Below are 20,711 nucleotides of genomic sequence, written 5' to 3'. Positions count from 1 at the left end.
TCATGTTTGTATATCTGAGGCTGGAGCTCTAATTAGTTTCACCTTTTTGGCTTTCTTAACATTTTGAGTAGTTTCATTAATAATTTGCATAATTTCCTTTATTTTTTTCCTCCTAAGGTTACATACTTATTTGATAATGGAGGAACTGTCTTCTTTGCCATTTTTATGGCTATATGGGGTAAGTCATTACTGTTTAATATTAATAATGTAAAATAACAGAAAACACTATATAGTCAGTGGACTTAATAGTTGAAGTAAAATGTAATATGGAAAATTATATTTTAAAACTATTGGCAGGCATTTGAAACATATGACTTTATGGGGTACCTTTACTTGACATGTCTGGAATCTATTTTCTAAAATTAGGGATGAAGGAGAGTAAAATGTAAAGGAAATTCTGCCATATGTATTCTTTGAAGCAAATTTGGATATTCCGTTTTAATGAATTTTGCAGCAGCACAAAGAATAGCACTGGTTCCTAGCATATAACTTTCCTCTAAGAAAAATATCTGCAGAAAATGCATGTATAAAACAAAATATGCTACTGAAATTTGATTCAATTAACAGCAATTAACTTTTTTAGGTAGGTAATTTGCATTTAGAAAAATATCTGTATTCTGTATGAGAAAAGTTGTGTATCAAAAGATGAAGTCAGTCCCTGACGGTTCTGTCTGATTGCTGACACTGGTGGATGATGAGCATATAAATCATATGAAAAACAGATAGATGACTAAAAAAAATTTAGAGGAAAATTTTTTCAGAAAGATTTATTTGTGTATTTTGTGGGGAAAGGAGGCAATTGTAACTATGGAACTGTTGAAATGTTGAACTTTTTATGGATACTACATGGAATCTTCTTTGAAATGAGAAGCACACATTTAAAAGTGCAAGAGAAACTGGCTTTGTGATGATACAAGTAGTCTTCATTTAACCACAATTAGGATTGGCAACACCATTATTAAGTGATATGGTCATTAAGCAAAACATCACATGGCCACAAAAGTCTTGCAATGTCAGTCCCACTATGGTTGCCAAGTGAATTATCAATGGTTGTTGAGTGAGACATCACATGACCTTGATTTGCAATCTCACTGTTGGTTTCTCCATTGATTTTTGATTTTTTGGGAAGCTTGCAAAAATGTCAAGCTCACATGACCTCAGGATGCTGCAACAGCCATAAATACACACTGAATGCAAAGTGGCCAAATCATAATCATGTGACCACAGAGGAATCTGCAATGGACGTAAGTTTGAAGACCAGTTGTAAAAAAAATTTTCAGCACTGTCCTAATTTCAAACAATTATTAAAGAGGGCAGTGTTTACCAAGATTATATGCATAGCAAAAGCAAGTGAAATCTGCAGGATTGGGGACTTCAATTAAAACGTTTAAAATAAACATCCAGCAGCCAGTAAACCTTTGCAAGGACAATCTTCTGTAAGATACTATAAAACTAAATTAAAATATTTGTGTTTTTGAGTTCTTATCACTTCTTCTTTATCTTGCATTTAGCCTGCATGCTCTTTCCCGATCAATACTTTCATTCCAATCACTGATTCTTGGCATCTCTAACTATTGGTGTCCACAGGATATGGTCAAATAAATTCAGAATAGTGGTCACAACAATATCATTAAATTTCTTCCATTTTTATGTGCATCACCATCTTATGTGCTTAGTCCTCCCAACTGTCCCACTTACGTACTAAAATGTGTGTGTGTGTGCGCGCGCGTGTGTACGCACCAAGAGAGTCTTGCTATTACTTGACATGCTCTATATGCATGTAGTAAACAAAGAACAAGAATAAGACAATCACTGTCCAGATAATAATCCAAATTTGTGCAGAGAAGAGGCAATCAGGCTGTCCCTTCCAGATTTTCTGCCTTGTCTTGAAAAATATCTGTGGGGAACTAAATAACTACTAGAACATGGCTTGAGAGAATAATAAATTTGTCTATTCTTCCCTGATTTTTTTTCATGCAACTTCCACAAATCTTCCTGTTTTATCCAAGATGCTTTAAAAAAAATGCTATGTCAGTATAAGAAAAATAAATGAAAATTGAGTCACAAGATACAGACACTTACTTTACTATGTGACATGCTTAGTAAACAATGTATTTATTTTTCACATTTGTAGAACCATTTTTCTGTATGAACCTCCCTTGGCTTTGGGGCTTTCAGAAGAGCATCTTTTTCTCACATGCACAATTGCTGAACCTGTAGGGAAGGTTTCTCTGTGGCTATTCCCAGCTTTTGCAATTATTTACAAAAGAGGTTGAGCTAGTTTCACCTCCTGGCTTTTGTTCTACTTGCAAACCCAATATTTATTATTTAGGCAGCAGTTTGACCTTTCATTGTTTCTAAAATCAAGAAATTTGATTAGGAGTGTGTGTATGTTTGTGTTTGTTTTGAATTAGGGTTAATTATAGTTGTGTTGTGGACTTTAGCTTCATTTTGGCCAGGAAGACAATTATAATACAATAAATAAATATTGGTATTTTGTCCTTCCATCAAAAGGCACTTACAATGCATGAGGTTATGCAATTGATCTTCACCTCAACCTTGTAAAATAGATTAAACAATCTAACCTGGTGAACAGATTAAGCTTGCCAGCCTAAACACATACCTCATCTTATGTAATAAAGCTTGCTATCCTTTTCATTCCAGAGGTTATCAATGTGCTTGTATGAAAAAGAGCAACAATATAATGATCTTGCTAGTAATAGGAGACACCATCTGGACTAGTTTTTGTGCAGGGGTGGGATTCAAAAATCCCAGCAACCAGTTTGCTGCCCAGTTGCTGGGTGGGCACGGCCATGTGGGCATGGTCTACTGGAACTTCCTGTTTATAGCTTCCGTTGGGCCTCCAGAGCACGGGAGGCCGTTTTCTCCCTCCCAAGGGTCCAGAGAGTTTTGCCTCTGGAAGGGCAAAAACTGCCTCCCCTGGGCTCTGGAGTCCCACCGGAAGCTGGAAACAGGCCCATTTCCAGACTTCTGGTACTTCTGGGAGGGCTGTTTTTTGCCCTCCCAAGGGTCCAGAGTCCTCCTCTGGGCCTCTGGGAGGGCAAAAATGACATCCCCCAGATTCTGGAGACCCACCGGAAGCTGGAAACAGGCCCATTTTTGGAATTCTGGAAGGCCTATTTTCCCCCTCCGAGAGCCTCTGCATGGACCCTGCACTTACCTCGATCGAAAATGGGCTGCTTGGACACTCCTGGGAGGGGTGGTGCAGGGTGGGTGGGTGGGGTCAGCCTATTGGTTCAAATACTGGTTCGGCTCAAACCAGTCCAAACCGGTAGAATATCACCTCTGTTTCTTATGGTATAAAAATAATATATCTCCCAATATAGTAAAAAGAAGCTTTTGATCCAAATTACATGTTTTGCAAGAGTTAAAAAGATGTGGCTATTCTTACAGATCTATCTCTATTTAAGTATTACTGCTGTTATTGCTATTGTGGTGTGCATTTACGTAAAATCCTCTGCTTTGTTTCAATTTTATATGACTCATAGAGAGAATTCATTTTTTTCAAGTCTGGAAACTAGTGTAAATGCAAGTGACATGCTTGATTTTAGTTATATGGCTTTAAAATGTATGTATTTTTTTTCTGGATTTGATTTCTAAACCAACTTTATTTTGTACAATTCAAGACAGGGTATATAATCCTCCCAGCTTTCATCTTCCCCATAACAACCACCCTGTGAAATAGTTTGGGCTGAAAGAGAGTGACTGGCCAAAAATCACCCAGCTGTCTTCAATTCCTAAAGTTGAACTTTTCCAATTCCTAATATTCGGGCTCTTCTGGTCGAGCACCTTAACTGTACACACCTGGCCTTTCTAAAGGAAAAATATTTTCTATTCAAATTTATAATTTACATACAATTATAAATTACAAGTATAATTTTGATGAAATTGAAACAAGTGAATTGATATGGAAACAGAAAATGAATTGTCAATTGCTATAATATCAATTCTAATACATTTTACCCCCACTGGAGACTAGAAATAGCAGAAGATAATGATGTTGTTTCAACCTAGAGTAACTAATGCAGGGCAAATGGAATCTTTCACCATTAGTATCTGCATCTGAAAGAGTATCAAAATGCATTTTATCTTTCCTCCTTACCTCTAATTATCCAGTATGGCTTCCTGTGAACATTTGGATTCCCACCCACTTTGATGTTATGAACCAAGATTGATTCTTGACAAAAGCAAAATTGAAACTATTAGTGTGGTGTGGCAAAATAATATGCATAAATAATCTTGGTTTGGTAACTTGGAATATAATCCCCTTTTCTTCCCTTTAGGTAAGATCAATTCTGAGAGATATTTTTTTTTAAAGTGGCAGCTTGTTCTCATTACATTTTCTATGTAGCCCTTTTATTAATTTGGCTTATGTTCTAAAGACATGGAAGCCTTAAAATGATGGTGAAACAACAGGACAAGAAAGCAAATGGACACACTATTTTAAGATACTAGAAAGACAGCAGTTTTTAGAGCATGTTGAGTATATGCCTTTTTTGCTTGAAGATGTTCAAGTGCCATCTTTTTGACAAAATTACCTTTAGCCAGAAAATGCTTTCAGTTTGAAGCAGTTTGAAACAATCCTGATATGCTAAAATGTGACTGAAAATAGACCCGCAGCACAGCTTGTGTCCAGCAAAAACTGTTGGCTGTATTTTAGTGCAAATGTTTTGAACAGCAAAACCAAAGCTTCAGGCAATAGTACATAATGACAGAAACCAGGGCAAGCCACTAAAAGGCAAAACCACAGTGACATATGATACAAACCTATCCTTAGATACTTCCATCCTGATGCATGATGCAACAGTACATGTGTTGTGGTATTGCTGAATGCTGTTCTAAAGGCCCAAGAGAAGCAAATTTATTCTATTGAAATACAAATCAGGTACATTAGCCTGGCTTCCCTTTGAGGTTATATTAGTTTATCTACAAAAAAATAATTAAAAGCTTTGAAGTTGATTATTCTTCTGCATGATTAAGTAAGCATATGGTTTATATCTCAGGCTGCATTATAACAACTGGGCTGCATTAAAAGATGGATATAATCAAGATCATGTGAATTATTGCTTTATAATGCCTTAGAAAGATCACATTTGGAATATTGCACCCAGTTTTGGAGTTTGGGTCACCATAAAATAAAAGAACATTGCGACTCTAGAAAGGGTGCATAGAAGAAGAACAAAGATTATTAGGGGACTGGAGGCTAAAAGAGATGGGGAACAGTTGCAGGTATTGGATATGTCCAGTTAATGAAAAGAAGAATTAGGTGGTGATATGATAGCAGTGTTCCAATATCTAAGGGGTTGTCACAAAGAGGGAGTCAGCCTATTTTCCAAAGCACCTGAAGGTAGGACAAGAAGCAATGGGTAAAAACTAATTAAGGGGAGAACCATCCTAGAACTATGGAAATTTCCCAATAGAACAATCAAACAATGGAATGAGTTGCCTCCAGAAGTTGTGGGTATACCAACACTGCAGGTTTAAGATGAGATTGGACAACCATTTGTCTGAAATGGTATAAGGTTTCCTGTTTAAGCACTAGAAGATCTCCAAGGTCCCTTCAAACTCCATTATTCTGTTAACTTCCTTTTATTGCCAGCTTGATGTGCTACAGATGGAGCTCCAGTTCCTTGGATTCCCAAATAACCTGAAGTTTGGAAAGTTGGGCAGTTATAATTCCAGCATATTTAAGAAACATCACTTTGGTGAACATGGCTACTGATTCTAAATTGACCTACCAATAATAATTAGATTATTCGGTAATTTATTTTTTAGATAATATAAAATAAAATTAGGGTGGTTTGCTATGATTTAAAAAAAGACCTGTTATATAACAAAATTACTTTCCTCCTAAATCCGGGAAGGGCAGCTTTTCCTCTTTTTCCTTTCTTTTTCCAGAAAAGCTGGAGGGTGGTCTGGTGATGACGCTAGAATGGGCAGATATGAAATTGTAAGCTTATTTTTTCCCAATTGGAGCAAAGTATAGAAAGAGAACACTCCAGAAACTTGATTATGATTTATGAGCAAAAAAACCACTTTTTTAAAAAATGGAGAGAGCAACATTGCCAAAATGTATTACTTTGGCTGCTGAATTTAAGCAATGCCATGAAAATAATTTACCTGCTCAGTATTAAACAATCAGTTCCTTGAAGAATGTGCTCAACTCTGAATGTCATTAGAATTAGTATTTGGAAGGACAAAGGGGATTTACTAGACTGTATATTATCACTAATATTGTGATACTAGTCTAATTTCATTTAAAGCCTGAATTGAAAAATTGCTGTTCGTTAAAAGGGTGAAAAATCTCTTTTGTCCAATGTCATGTTTTCAATGGACATTAGCATATATTTGGGAGATATTATCAAGCAGAAAAAGTTCAAAAGCAAAGAAAGGATACTTCAGATCAAGATCAAGAAATCATTGTTGTGAGACTGCCAGCATTTCTTCTAATGGGTTAGCATATATACATGCACTCACATACACAAAGGAATGGTAAAAAGAGTATGACATGACCTGCAATCATTACTTCTTATACACATTCAAATGTTATAGGAGCCACAAGAAGGAACAAGATCTATATGTTTTTAATTCTAACATCTGGCTTTATGCATTTCTGCTGAAGGCTGTGATGATATCATGTCATCCATTGGGATTGCATTGTATGTTTCTTTGTGGTTCTGGACAGGGTTCTCATTGGCTACCATGGGATTGAAGTAGGATAGCTCTCCAAAGTTTGGGTTGAAAGGTTCAGGTATAGCATCTAGCCGTAGAACTGCAAAAGACACATTGACAATATTTACACATGTTTTTAACAATACGTCTTTGGACAGAATGTTAAAGACATCATGTAAGTTCTTTTAGTCATGAGTTCAGCATATAACAATATACAATACATTAAGTTCAATATATACATGCAATTATGTGGATACCTCCAATGTATAAAGATATCTTTTAGGAAATGCTTCTGTCTCAGGTGACTTGGAATTTTATACTCATTAAATAATTAATTAATTCATTCATTCATATAGATGTCCATCTCTCAATTGCAAAAAAAAAAAATATGCGGTACTGCACCTACTTAAAAACTAAGCACAGGAGAAGTAGGAAGTTTGGAAAGAAGCCCACCAGATATGCCCTTTCATTCATGATAAAACTGTAGAGAGAAGCCTTATTGCAGGCACACCTGTCATTTCCCAGCAGCAACTAGAAATCAAGGTCTTTAAACCAATGACTTCACATTTGGGATGAGTTCAAATGGCTGAAGAGCTGACTTGGTATGATACTTCAAATCTGTCTTCCCCAAGAATAACCTGACCTCTTTCTTCTACCATATTTCCCTCTGCTCATCTCAACTTTAATATTCCTACCTGTCCACAATCCCATCAACTCCAACCTTTCTCATTCAGCTCACCTGGTTCCACCATCAGAGCCACCACATACATCATATGCATCTAGCCCACAGGAAATCCCTGATACTGCTTCTGCAGACAACTCAGGAGATCCCCTCAACTCTGTAAATAAAGAGTCTAACAGTTGGACCACCCGTATATCCTCATTTGCCAGCTGGAAACCCCTATCAACAGGATTCCCATCAGTAAGCACCTCACAATTGGACAGGAAGCCATCCCCAAGTCCTTGGTTCTTTCTGAGCTTGATTGTTTTCTTGCAAAAGTTTCATTACCAAATTAAATAAAATCATTATCCCTTCCTCTCTGTCTGTCACCCAAAGAGTGCCAACTATCTTTCTTCCTTCAGATCCCCAATAAAATTGCTCTGCATGGTAATCCACCTCATACTAGCACAGACTGAAGTTCTTTGCCAAGAAAAGTTAGAAAAATAATCCATTACAAAGTGCCGCTATCCAAATGAGCAGGAGTATTCAAGGTGAAATGAGAGTAAAAAGACTGTTTTCAAGCCACAGGTCAAAGGTTGAATTTGCAATATGAGAGAAGTAACAACCGACATCTATTTCTACCCTCTAAATATATTACTGTCACATTTTGGAAATAGAACCACCAAGAAGTATTGATGAACCCTAAAGCAAAATGGTTTTAGCTAAGGTGACTAACCATCCTCCTTTAAGGAGGACAGTCCTCCTTTTGTAACTTCTGTCCTCTCTCAAAAAGTGTCTTCCTACATGTCCTCCTTTTCGATATTTGAAGACTAATCTGTAAATCTCCTTATTTGATTGATGCCAAGCCGATCCATTGTGTGTGATGTGACATATTTGTATTTGACGTGATGATTCATCAAGGCTTGGTACAGTGCGGCGAGATGCAATTATGAGATGCATACGCTTCACACAGGAGAATTGTTTTGAGAGTGTGCCACATGCAAGAGTGCACCGTATGAAAGAGTGTGCTGTGCACAAGTGGCTTTTTTTTTTCTTCAATTTATTTGTGTCCTCCTTTCCATTGTAAAAAAGTTGGTCACCTTATTTTAGCTGGCATAAAGAAGAAGAGGAACTGAACATGTAGATATTGCATAACTTCCTTTCCTTCTCTTTCTAAAACATATCCTTTAAAACAGGGGTGTCAAACTGGATTCCTTTGAGAACCGGATCAGCATTTTAGTTCTCCACAGGAGAACGGGGGGGGAGATGGGACAGACAACTCCTGCAGCACCCTGCCAGCCAAAATGGGGCATGGAGGAGCCATGTGCGGGCCCTCCCCACACCTCATTTTGGCTGCTAGGGGAACCACAGGCTATTTCTAGGTCAGATTTAAGGACTCTGCAGTCACATCCAGCCCACGGCCTTGAGTTTGACACCCCTGTTTTAAAATGACACATCTCAAAACCATATTTTCAAACCACAAAATCTATTTGACTCTTATGACTCTATTTCTTGAGCTGGATTATTACCTGGATCATTTCTTGTGTCATCATAAAGTCGCTGATGTCCAAACGATTCAGGTTTTCTTTTACCACAGATTAAATATCCAACCAGGCCAATCAATGCAGATCCTAACATTGCTCCTACAATTATTCCAAATATTACCCCTCCATGAGTATGACTTTCTGGAAAACAGATAAACATAATCATCTTCATGAAAACAACACCTGGTACTAATGAAAATTTGTTTTGTTTTGTTTTGTTTAATTAAGAACTTTTCAGGAATAGATACAGATAAAGGTTTAAATGAATGCTTGTCCTAAACATTTACTCCTGCATTTTCTTTGGTTATTTAATGAAAAGGATATATTTTTCCCTTTAAAAAATCCAGAGGCAAAGATAATGTGGAAAAGTTTATGTTAAGGGGGAATATCATACCAGGTGGCTGAGGACTAGGTATGAATGTTCTAGCTTTCTTTCTACAGTCATCTCTTTAGCAACCCACACTCTTCCCTGGAGTTGAAGCCGCATGGAAAAAACCCAAGAACTCAATTCTGTATTTTGTTTGGATTCCTCCAATACTATATTAAGTAAGGTAGTCCTCAATTTACAATCTCAGTTGGGACTGTAAAATTAGTTATTGAGTAGTGTGGTCATTAAATGAGGCATCAATGAATGCAGCCAGTTTTACAACCTTTTTTTCACTGTCATTTAGGGAGACATCATGAGTGGTGCAGTGGCTAGAGGTGGAGCTCTCGCCTCATAATCAGGAGGCTGTGAGTTCGATCCTAAATAGTGGCAGATATTTCTTTCTCTGGGCACAGTGAGTAAATATCAGTCGTGAACTTTGCATTGGCGACAGAAAGGGCATCCGGCCAGTAAAAACTCAGCTCCATTCAATTGCCCCAACTCCATCCCGATGCAAGGGATTATGGGGTTATTAACAGACAAAAAAAATTAGAGAGACATCATGTCACCATGAGTTGCAACTCCTGCTGGCTTCCCCATTGACTGTGGTTGTCAGAAACCAGCTGGAAAGGTGGCAAATGGAGATAATAGACCCAAAGCATGCTGCAACCTACATACATGCCTACTGGTTTTTAAGCATTTGAATCATTATCAGTGATGGTTAGGACACTGCAATGGTCATAAGTGCAAGGAGCAATCATAAGTCACTTTTTTCAGCACCATTATAATTTTAAACAATTGCTAAACAAATGGTTGTAAGTCAAGGACTACCAGAAAAACTGTTGAGTGATTGCAAAGTGTCTGTTACTGGGGAAAGAGGGAAGAAAAAGAGAAGCCTAAAGGAAGGTCTTTGTGAATCATTTTGGCATAATTACTAATTTAAATCTGAATTGCATAGCCTATGGCTTTTCAAAGATTCAAGCCATGTGCTGTGAGCAGAGTCTTAGATATGGCCTGAAGATTCTGTCCAAAAGTTGCCACTTAATTATGTTTAATGAGGCAAAGGAAAAATGCTTAAATATGGGATAAGGTAAACTTCAATCCATCTAATTAGTTCGGTAAAAATATACATGCTAGTAAAATAAAATGTCACTATCCCTTTGACGATGCTCTGAATAACAAAAAAAATAGTTTAAAAATTTGACAGAAAAATAATTCTCACCTAAGAAAAATGAAATCTTTCTTAGAATGCTTTGGACAAGTCTACACAAAAACTACAGTTATATACCAACCAGAGTCAATTTTCATGAGATGGATGGATATAAATTTGATTAACAAATAAATAATTTTCACTCACCCAACAAAAAATGAATCTATTTGTTTTTAGAAGAGTAGTACAGACTTGTTCCATTCTATTACAACGATGCTCAATGTGTTGAAATTTTGGTAAGAACATCTTTATTGATTCATTCATAATTTTGATTAAATTAAGAACAGGATTACTTAAGATAATATATTTATCAATTAGATTCCTTTATAATATTTGTTTTCTACAATATAAACAGTGCTTTTTCTAAGAATTGCTTTTAAAGTCAAATGGCAACAGTAATAAGCTGTCTACTGTACATGCAGTACAATTGCATAATTCATAGCATTGGGTGGTGACATTAATTAAGGACAGTTAATTTGCTTACCTTTCGGTGCTTCTCTTGCTTCTGTAGAATTATCAGTTGCTTTGGGATGTAGATTTGCTGTTGTTGATAATTCAGTTGTAACAGCACTATTCTTGGTAGTTAGCAACATACCTATTGTACTTGATAAATTTTTATTGGAAGGAAATGTTAAACCATCCGCTTGAGTTGTGTTATGGAAAACCATGGTTGTGAAACTGATATTAGGAATGGTTGTGATGACACTGTTTGATTCAGTTTCAAATGACTTGAAATAAGTCGTGGCTTCATAACTTCTAGAAGTATTTGCAGGTGTCCCCGAAGAGGATATCCTATGCTTTACATCTTTTGTAGTAAAAGTTAGTGGATGTGTTGTTGGTAATAATAAACTGTGAAGAGTTGATGTTGGAGTCAGGGTTGAGATGGTCTTGTTGCTTGAAGTATTGCTTTCTGTTACAGTACTGTAATTTGGATTAGCACTGATATGTCCTGGTTCTGTAGACATTCTATCAGAGGTCACATTAAATATAGTTGGACTCACAGGAGTGCTGCTTACACTGCTTCTTGAAGATGTGGGATTCATTGCATCTTTACTGTAATTTCTGGCCAACTGAAGACTAATCAGCAGCAAAATGAACAATGTGCCCTCAGTTGTTGGCATTCTTTCACAGCCTTGATATTTGTTTCTTGGTATACAGTGCCTAAGGGAACATGTTTAAAAATTCATTTGAGTTATTGATGAAATTTAATATATTCACAGAGAATATCTTCCTATTCTTCTGCTGATATCCTGAATGGGACAGGAAATTTCAGTAAATCAGTAATGAAAAGTTTCACTTGTAAATGTGAATTGTTTATACATTTTTCCATACATTGGAAACTAATATTTTCTTCTATGCTTTGCATACATTAAGGATCTGTGTTATTGAGATTAAAAACATAGTATCCAGGTCAAATTTCCTGATATCCTAGGGAAGGTCTGTTCCATTGTTATGTAGAATGTTAACATGTTTATGTATTTAGTGTCACCTGCTTTCAGAAAACTATAGTTGAGGGGAAAGGGGTATATGACTAATTTCATAGCCAGGGACAGAGGCAGAGGCCTGTTTCATAGCCAGGGACAGAGGCAGAGGTGCTTCCATTTAATATAAACCAAAGACATGCACATGAACCCCATTGATAAGAAATGCTAAAATTACACTCCCAGATCCCTTTCTATTAATATACTTACAACAATCTCCTAATAGGTCAGGTTTACTGCAATCTGTGATTATATTTGGAAGCAATCTAACCCAATTTAACGAGATCCTGATAGGGATGCATCTAATCATCTTAATCCATTTTACATTATTTTTACATGAACTGTAGCATATGTCAATTCTCTCAAATATTTCTATCATCCTTTAGTGTTTTTGTTTAATGCAGCAAGATCAAAAGTGTATATGCAGTATACTTCCAGCACACAGAAGCCAGAATATATTTATCATCTTTTGTATGTTATGTTTTATAATTCACCATCATTTCATATAAATCTGTGTGCTACAAGAAGGTAGCATCTGTAACCAATTTATTCTTTATTAAATTTTAGTCCCCATCTTAATTTGAATACTGTGACTATTTTTCTCTCACGTCTTTACTCTTCAAAATATTTTTTTCATGTTACCTGAACAAATTTATGAACAAGATTAAAAATCCACCATTACTCTTTTTTGGGTTGGTAGATAATCCTGTATTTCTCCATATTTTCTACATTTTTTTTTTACTTTTGCCATTATACATTAACTAAAAATTAATTTCTGTCACCCTCATTTCACTGCTTTTGCTTTCTGATATGGACTTAAGCAAAAATGAAATGAAAACAATCAGATTTTTTTTTGAATTGTGAATAATTTCTCAGCCTAACATGAGATGTATGTTGTACTTCCATTTATATCCAGTCCTATTTTCAGCATATGTTTAATACATCACAGACTATTTTTGTGAATGCAATCAGACTAGATTTACAAAAGGTCTCATTTTACTGGCTTGTAATTATTTTGTCACTCTAGCCAGATAAATTAAAAACTAATCATATGTTACTGTTACTTTTAATGTGTATTTTATCTAGCTAGTTCTATTCCAAATGTAACTATTATTCTAGTTAATTGACTCAAATCATTTTAGTTATTTTTCCCCATAAGTGAAATTGTTCAATATACAATTAATGTGCTTAATCTGGGTGACAATTCACAGCCTGAATGATAAAATTATTTGTCATATTCTGTAGCTATTAGCCATAGCTTATAGCAATAAAATCACAAACAGAAAGATTAAAAAATTAATGTAACTTTTTATGTTTTGTCATTTAATATTAACATATTCAAAACACATTTTTGAATTTTGCCCAAATCTTTCCTTGGTACATGAAAGCAACTAGCAGTATAAAATGAAGTTTATGTATTAAAAAAACAAGCTGCCCAGAGTTACCCTGAGGTAAAATGGGCAGCCTATAAATTTATAAATAATAAAATAAATTTATTTTCCTCTAAAAGTGTTATATACACACACATGCACACACACAAAACCTGACACACACACACACACACCATAGCAACATGACATTAATCATCAATGACCTGAAGAAAGTTCCATCTCAGGCAGGCTTATGGAATGACTTCAGAGTCAGTGCCAGTCTGAACTTTGGGAGAAAGCTATTTCTCAAAGTGGGAGCCGTTACATAAATCATTGTCTAAAGGCCTTACGGTTGTCATCTGTCTCATGTGGGGAATAACAAATGTCCTCAACTGAGATGAGCATGTAGGATGGATTAGTTCTACCTGGACAGTTTCTGGGAGCTAAGTCATTGAGGTCACCACTATGCAAGCATTACCTTACTATAGCATTATCTTACTATAGCCCTAAAAGCGGGCAACTGCATTCTGCATCAATGGCAGTTTCCAAATAGGGTTCAAAGACAACCTCACATGAAGTAAATTGTGGTAGCCTAATGGGATGCATGAGTTTCTGTGGCTATGACTTTAGCAACTGGTGTCTTTAAATCCAGTCATCTGTTTGTAAATTCTCAGTCTTGATTTGGCTATGAGATGCTAAACCCAGATCTCAAAGATCATCAGATTAGACTATTACTCCTCTTTCCCTTCAGAGGGACTGCCATAATAAATATGTGCAACAGGAAACTAATTGAAAAAAATAAATAAAAATAACAAGGAATGAAACCTCTTATTCTCAGTTTCAAAAATATATAATTCAAGTCACCAAGAATTAATCCAAGTAAAAAAAGCCCATGTACCACTTCCAGACTAGAGTCACACTTAGACTTTGGTAAGTCTCATAATTGTTACAAGAGTTGGAACAATTTCTTCAAAAGATAATCTACATGTCTTTGTTTTCATTGCCATGAAGTAGGAACACACATACTTATCAGTTAATGTTTTTTTTCTTTCACACTGTATAAAAAGAGAATCTAGCTTGTATTAAAATTTTACAATTAAATATAGTCTTATTTTTAAAGTAGATAACTTTAAAGTTCAATACCTTATATGCATGGAAGTTAAAAGGACTAAAATATAATGAACAATGCATGTAAACTTCTGGTTATCATCTCTCTTTTTTCCTTTTTATTGTTAGTGTTGATTGTCAAAAAAAATTTTTTTAAAAAACACTCTATTATTTCCACTGGAGAAATGTGTGTATATATTTGCACATATTTTTACATTGTTATGAAAAAGTGTGAAACTGCAAATGATGACATCTAAGCTTTGAAGTTGATAGGCATGGTAATAAAAAAAAATTACCCAGCCAGAATGTTGCCATCCAGTAAAAAGATTGTTGGAGTAGTCCTCTAGGTACATGTAATGAAAATAAATTAGCATTTAAAGTAATACTGTGCTACCTCAGCAAGAGTTTCACAAAAGTAGACTTTCTAACAATGAACACACAAAGGAGTTATAAACACAATATCAGTTAAACATGCTAGTTTTGCATTTCTTTAAAAACCATCCAGAAATGTGCCAGATCATTTAACTGAACTGGACATGACCTAGCTGACACAAACAGAAGTTTTTCACCAAGCACACTTACAAAAGGTGACTGCAAGTGAAATTGCTGCGTGAAAGACATGAAAAGAAAACCTCTTACCTTTTCAACTAAACAATGTTACAGAAGTGCTGAAATTATTTGCTTCTAAACTGGAGTGCAATTAGCTAAGCCGTCTGCTGAAATGAAGAGAAGGCGAGTAATGGAAATGTATCAATGCTGTAGTGGACAGGAATGCAGAGTAGAAATTAAATTAGGTGGGGCTCTATTTCTCTGGGTGTAACAGAGCACCTGGGAACCAGAATGACTGCTTCTTGGCAGTCATTGTGAAGACATACCATTCATAGAATGTGAAACTATTGAAATTAAGGGGATGGGTAATTTTGATACTTCCCCATTGATGCATGATGTGCAATATGTTCTATGAGAAAAATACTTTCAAACATGAAAGAGAGAGGGGGAAGGAGAGAGAAGGAAGGAGATGGGGGGGGGAGGGAGATATATATATATATATATATATTTAGCAATGATTCTGCTGATTTTGTAATATACACTTTTATTGGTTAGCATTTTGAGCTGAAGATCCAAATGTTGCTGCTGCTGTTATTTTAATTGACTATCTTTCAAAAAGTTTTAAAAAATAAATTCCAAAATATTTGATTAAAGAACTGTCACTGTTTTAGCCACAACCCACTGTGTTTCAATCTGTTTCAGCCTGAAGCAACATTGCCATTAAACTTTATATCTAAATATTGCAAACTAAAAAGGGAACCGATTTTCTTGTGTAATTAAAAAAAAAGAAAAAGAAATCTGCTCTGTATGTCATTTTACTCTTGTCTATCATATATCAAGGATTGACATGAGGCTAAATGACAAATTATATATGCAGCCTACTAATCAAAGAGAGAAAGCTTTTTGAAGAACAACCCTTTCCTTTTCTCCAGCCCTGTGCACTCTCTGAATTCCTAAAATGTATCACTTCATAGACAAGAACTCTTCTAAATGATGAGCCTTATCAGGGAAGTGGAGGAAAGGAGAAGATCACTCAGATCAGGTGGTAAGCTCTTTCTAATAGGTAGAACTCTGGAGTCCTATTCAGAGCTTGGTAGTTTTCTTGCAGAAGCTTCATTATCAAACAAGGTAACATCTTCAGAGCCAGAAGGGAGTGGGGTTTGCTCTTATTTTTATATACTAGCAGCTTAGCCTTGTTAGTTACTGATAAAAGTGTCCTTGGTTATCGTTTACTACTAGCTTGTTTTTTGCATTGGTAGATACTGGCATTGGCAGACACTGGCAAACTCCCCTCTCTTTTAGCACTGATAATGTTAACTTATTTGGTAATAAAACTTCTGCAAGAAAAGCACCAAGCTCAGAGAGTATCAAGAACCCCAACAGTTCAACCCTAAACTGCAAATATTCTCTTCTGTAAGTAGAACGGTGTATCCCATTCTAACCAATGGGATAAACCCAACCAATTGTTGGGTTTCATGAAGAAGAAAAGACAGAACATCTGCTTTTTGCCTATTCTTTCTACCAGTACTTCTCATGATATTAACTTTAATCTTTACAATAGAATAAATCTAAATCAGAGGTCTCCAAACTTGGCAACTTTAAGACTTGTGGACTTCAACTCCCAGAATTCTCCAGCCAGCATGCTAGCTGGAGAATTCTGGGAGTTGAAGTCCACAAGTCTTAAAGATTCCAAGTTTGGGGACCACTGATCTAAATAGACAAGTATTTCTACATTTTTAGAAACATATCCTGTAAGGTATAACTCTATTTCCTTTCCTTTATGTGATGACTTTTCAATGTGTCAGATTATCTACCAGCATAGTCAAAAATCCACTTTGGAAAGGTTATGTTTTTTCTAAGTGTTTTGAGAGAGGAACTTACTCAGGTGTTACTGAAATATGCTGGGTTTCTTCTTGATTAAAATTCTTGAAGTATTTAAGGATACTTCATAGACTACTTCAGATAATTTCTCTGACAAGCTACTCTGCACCAGAACAGGATACATGTCTTTCCCAAAACTGTATAATTAAGTGTTCTGTATGGACATTTACATTCTTGAAATCCTGCAGCCCTGATTGGACGAGCGCGCAGCGACCGGATTGGTCGAGCGCGCGGCACTGATTGGCCGTTCGGAATCGACCGCGATTGGCCGAGCCGATCGCGGGCGATTCGAACGGCTGTCATTGGCCGCGGTGCCCGGCGCAAGATCCATATAAGCTGCTGCATACCCAGCCGGCGTCACTTTCTAAAATCTTAAATAAATGAGCTGAACACAAGTCACTGCCTCGCGTCTTTTGTGCGTATCGGCCGATACGACATTAAGAATATTGCAAAGTCTCATTATGATGATTCATGATTCCTTTTACTTATTTATTTTTATGTATTAAATTTCTATAATTATCATCTCAAAATATGACTGCGGGTAATATATACCTAATATGGCATCAAAATGACTTCCATAATGATTGAAATTAAAATACAAAAAGGATAGTAGGTAGATCTAGTTCTATGAAGTTGTGCCTTTTCCAATGTGTAATATTTTAAGTAAATGGATATCCATTTCTAAGCATCACGATGCCAAAATGAAATATTGAACCATGTTTTAAGTACCACGTTTGCAGGTATGGTAGTAGTGATAAAACTGAAGGTATATAGTAAGAGCCCTGTTGGCACAGTGATTAAGTGCAGTACTGCAAGCATACTCTGCTCACAGCCTGGTATTTGACCATGACAAGGCTCAAGGTTGACTCAGCCTTCTAGCCTTCCAAGGTCAGTAAAATGAGGACCATTGTTGGGGCCTATATGCAAGTAATGCTTACATTGTAAACAACCCAGAGAGTGCTAAAGAACTGTGGAGTGGTACATAAACCTAAAATGCCATTGCTATTCTATTCCTCAACTGCTATATTAAAAGCTATAATTAAGATTTTAGTGGGAAATACAATTTCTTCCCCAAGATTAGAATGGCCCCAACCCTGCTGGCTTTTGTTTAAATGTTGTTTAAAAGCTGTTAGTTGCTCAGAGTTCCTATAGTGAAATGAACAGCCATTTAAGATGGATGGATGGATGGATTTCTGTCCTATTATATCAACCTCCAATAAAGAATTCAAGATATCTGGGGCAGAAGTTTTAAGGTTTCTTTTACCGGGAAATTTGCCATGGTTAGAGTCTCCACCCACATGTTTTTAATTCTGTACTATAAATGCCATAACAAATTCCAGGACACATTGAAAAGGGCAAGTTCTCTTCTTTAAAGTGATCTGACAGGTAACCTGTCATGTAAACACTGCACAATGCTCTTGAGTGAGAAATTAAAAACTTGAATTATATAACATAGCCAAAATGATGTTCAGAAAAAGACGACCAAAGGTCAGTGGGAATCTTCTGCAAGCACTGCTAAGATGGAAGCAGTGGCTATGGAAAAATAAAACGATAAAGCTTATCAGTGCAGTCTCCAACCATCTTGCCTTTCTTCAATGTTTGTAAGACTGAAAATGTGGCCATCGAAGCATTGCCTACTTAAGGACACGTGGTACTCCTTAGCCACATTGACTTAGGGCACCATCTTCTGCAGATGTTGATGATTTGTATTTTTAAAACTATTTGGAAGGAGATGTGGTATTGATGTCCCCTATGTTTTGGTGCCTCAAATCAGTATGTCTTTGGCCTTAGCCTAAAGCCAGCCCTGGGATTATCATTAGATTAGTGGAAAGTCTATAGATATAGCATCTCTTTTTGTTGTTGTTGTTTTTCAAAGTATGACATTTGCAACTTAAAGCTGAAAAATCCATCACTGTGAATTTTCACATTAAAGCAGATATGCAATATTTCTTAACTAGTTCCAAGAACTTCCTTTTACTTTAGTAAATTGAATTTGTGGATTTAATAATACCTCACCATTTTCAAGGAGATATGGAATTTATGCCATATAGGTTTCGGCATAGCTTACATCAATATTGGTTACATATCTTAGAAAACTGAATAACCTGTGCTACAAAAGTATTCAAGAAAATAGATAATTCCATTTTCTCAGAATTATTTTTTGAATTTGGAATTGTGAACCAATACACTGTCAATGTCAGTGATAAGATATTGACATATATTTCATGGTGTTTTTTTTATAGCTACAGTCTTCTTAGAGTTTTGGAAAAGACGACGAGCTGTACTTACTTATGACTGGGACCTCATAGACTGGGAAGATGAAGAGGTAAGAATCCTTCATAATAGCAGTTTTGATATCAGCATGCATTGGTTTTTCAAGAGTGACAGGTATCCTGCAACATGTCTTCCTCTTTGACAGCTAATACTTCAACTTGATTTCTTTTATACCTAATTATTTGAATATGCGTGTGTGTATGTGTGTGTACACACACACATACACTCACATTCAAATAATTACACACACAAGATTACAGCCTGACAAATGATCATGAATAATAATAGAATGTTGACTGAATTAAGCATTTAAAGAGATAGAGATACATGATAAAGTTCTTTCAATCACTTTTATATAGAGAGTCATCTTCGGCTAGATGAGCAGCATACAAGTTTGATTGACAACCAAGCAAAGAAACAAATAAATAGTTTCTATATTATATTTTCATGCCAGGATCATTTTCTTAGAATGTGTTTCTATAATACTAGCTTGTTTTTGCAGCCAACAGAACTCAAGAATTTGGATGTACATGCATATAGTCCACTATTCCCAGTACAGAGAGACATATATCCACACACAGACATGTCCAGACTAAACTAAAACTTTACAATTGCAGGAAGAACTTCGTCCCCAGTTTGAAGCAAAATATTCTCAAGTGGAGCGAGTAAATCCTATAACCGGAAAGCCTGAACCTTTTCAACCTTTTCCTGATAAACTAAGTCGACTGATGGTATCTGTGTCAGGAATATTTTTCATGGTAAAATCTCTGAAATTGTCTACTTCTTGTTGTATTCCTTGTTACATTTGTCAGATTAGTTTGATTTAATGAATAATATAGGTAGTCCTCAACTTACAACCACAATGAAGCTCAACGTACCTGTTGCTAGGGGAGACATTTTTTGAGCGAATTTTGCCCTATTTTATAACCTTTCTCACCACAGTTATTTAGTGAATCATTGCAGTTGTTAAGTTAGTAACACAGCTGTTAAGTGAATCTGAGTGCCCCATCAACTTTACTTGTCAGAAGTCCACAAAAAAGGGGATCCTTAGGACACTGCAATGGTCATAAATATGAGTCAGTTGTCAAGCGTCTGAATTTTGATCATGTAACCATGGGAATGCTACAAGAGTCATAAGCGTGAAAAATGGACACGAGTCATTTTTTTCAGTGCTGTTGTGACTTTGAACGATCACTAAATGAACTATTGTAAGTCACCTGTACAGATGAATCACATAATAATGGAGTCAAGTTTTTGTCTTAATGCTCAATTGTATGTGTTTCTTGAATTTTTGTGTATCTGCAGATTTCATTAGTGCTAACTGCAGTGTTCGCAGTGGTAGTCTATCGTCTAGTGGCTATGGAGCGCTTTGCCTCTTTCCAGTGGTATTTCATAAAAATGTACTGGCAGTTTGCAACTTCGGGCACTGGAGTCTGTATCAACTTTATAATCATCATGTCCCTTAATGTAGTAAGTTCCTGACTTTTGGGGTATGTGTGTGATAATTTAGATATATTAATAAACGTATTAAAATATAAACACTATGTTTGCTGGTTTGCTATGATCTCAACAAATCT

At 36.0% G+C, this 20,711-nt stretch overlaps 2 protein-coding genes across 5 annotated transcripts in view; one reads left to right on the top strand and one right to left on the bottom strand.

Annotated features, from left to right (window-relative positions):
- ANO3 (anoctamin 3) overlaps positions 1 to 20,711 on the top strand; it is a 225,796-nt gene that overhangs the window by 187,440 nt on the left and 17,645 nt on the right. For all 4 annotated transcript variants that reach the window (XM_087921237.1, XM_087921238.1, XM_087921239.1 and 1 more), the window contains 4 exons: positions 118 to 178; positions 19,104 to 19,186; positions 19,752 to 19,892; positions 20,440 to 20,604. In XM_087921237.1, the coding sequence (XP_087777363.1) occupies positions 118 to 178; positions 19,104 to 19,186; positions 19,752 to 19,892; positions 20,440 to 20,604 (450 nt within the window). The remainder of the gene's footprint in view (positions 1 to 117; positions 179 to 19,103; positions 19,187 to 19,751; positions 19,893 to 20,439; positions 20,605 to 20,711) is intronic.
- MUC15 (mucin 15, cell surface associated) lies at positions 6,590 to 15,249 on the bottom strand. Its single transcript, XM_026706356.2, has 4 exons — positions 15,070 to 15,249; positions 10,957 to 11,633; positions 8,884 to 9,039; positions 6,590 to 6,793 (listed from the first exon to the last, which is right to left on the bottom strand). Exons 2-4 carry the CDS (start codon positions 11,591 to 11,593, stop codon positions 6,612 to 6,614), a joined length of 975 nt encoding a protein of 324 aa, XP_026562141.1. The 5' UTR covers positions 11,594 to 11,633; positions 15,070 to 15,249; the 3' UTR covers positions 6,590 to 6,611.

Source organism: Pseudonaja textilis, chromosome 1, assembly GCF_049901715.1.
Source record: "Pseudonaja textilis isolate UNSWEBS1 chromosome 1, rPseTex1.2, whole genome shotgun sequence".
In the NCBI taxonomy this organism is placed as follows: Eukaryota; Metazoa; Chordata; class Lepidosauria; order Squamata; family Elapidae; genus Pseudonaja; species Pseudonaja textilis.
The sequence above is the reverse complement of the archived record's forward strand: the minus strand, read 5'-3'. Positions and strand labels throughout refer to the sequence as shown.

What these genes read in the sequence shown, in the direction of transcription:
- MUC15 (XM_026706356.2), bottom strand. Translation starts at nt 11,593, where the DNA reads ATGCCAACAACTGAGGGCACATTGTTCATTTTGCTGCTGATTAGTCTT. An exon ending in AGCAAGAGAAGCACCGAAAG is followed by an intron (nt 9,040 to 10,956) that starts GTAAGCAAATTA and finishes TCTGTTTTCCAG; the next exon opens with AAAGTCATACTCATGGAGGG. An exon ending in TGACACAAGAAATGATCCAG is followed by an intron (nt 6,794 to 8,883) that starts GTAATAATCCAG and finishes TGTCTTTTGCAG; the next exon opens with TTCTACGGCTAGATGCTATA.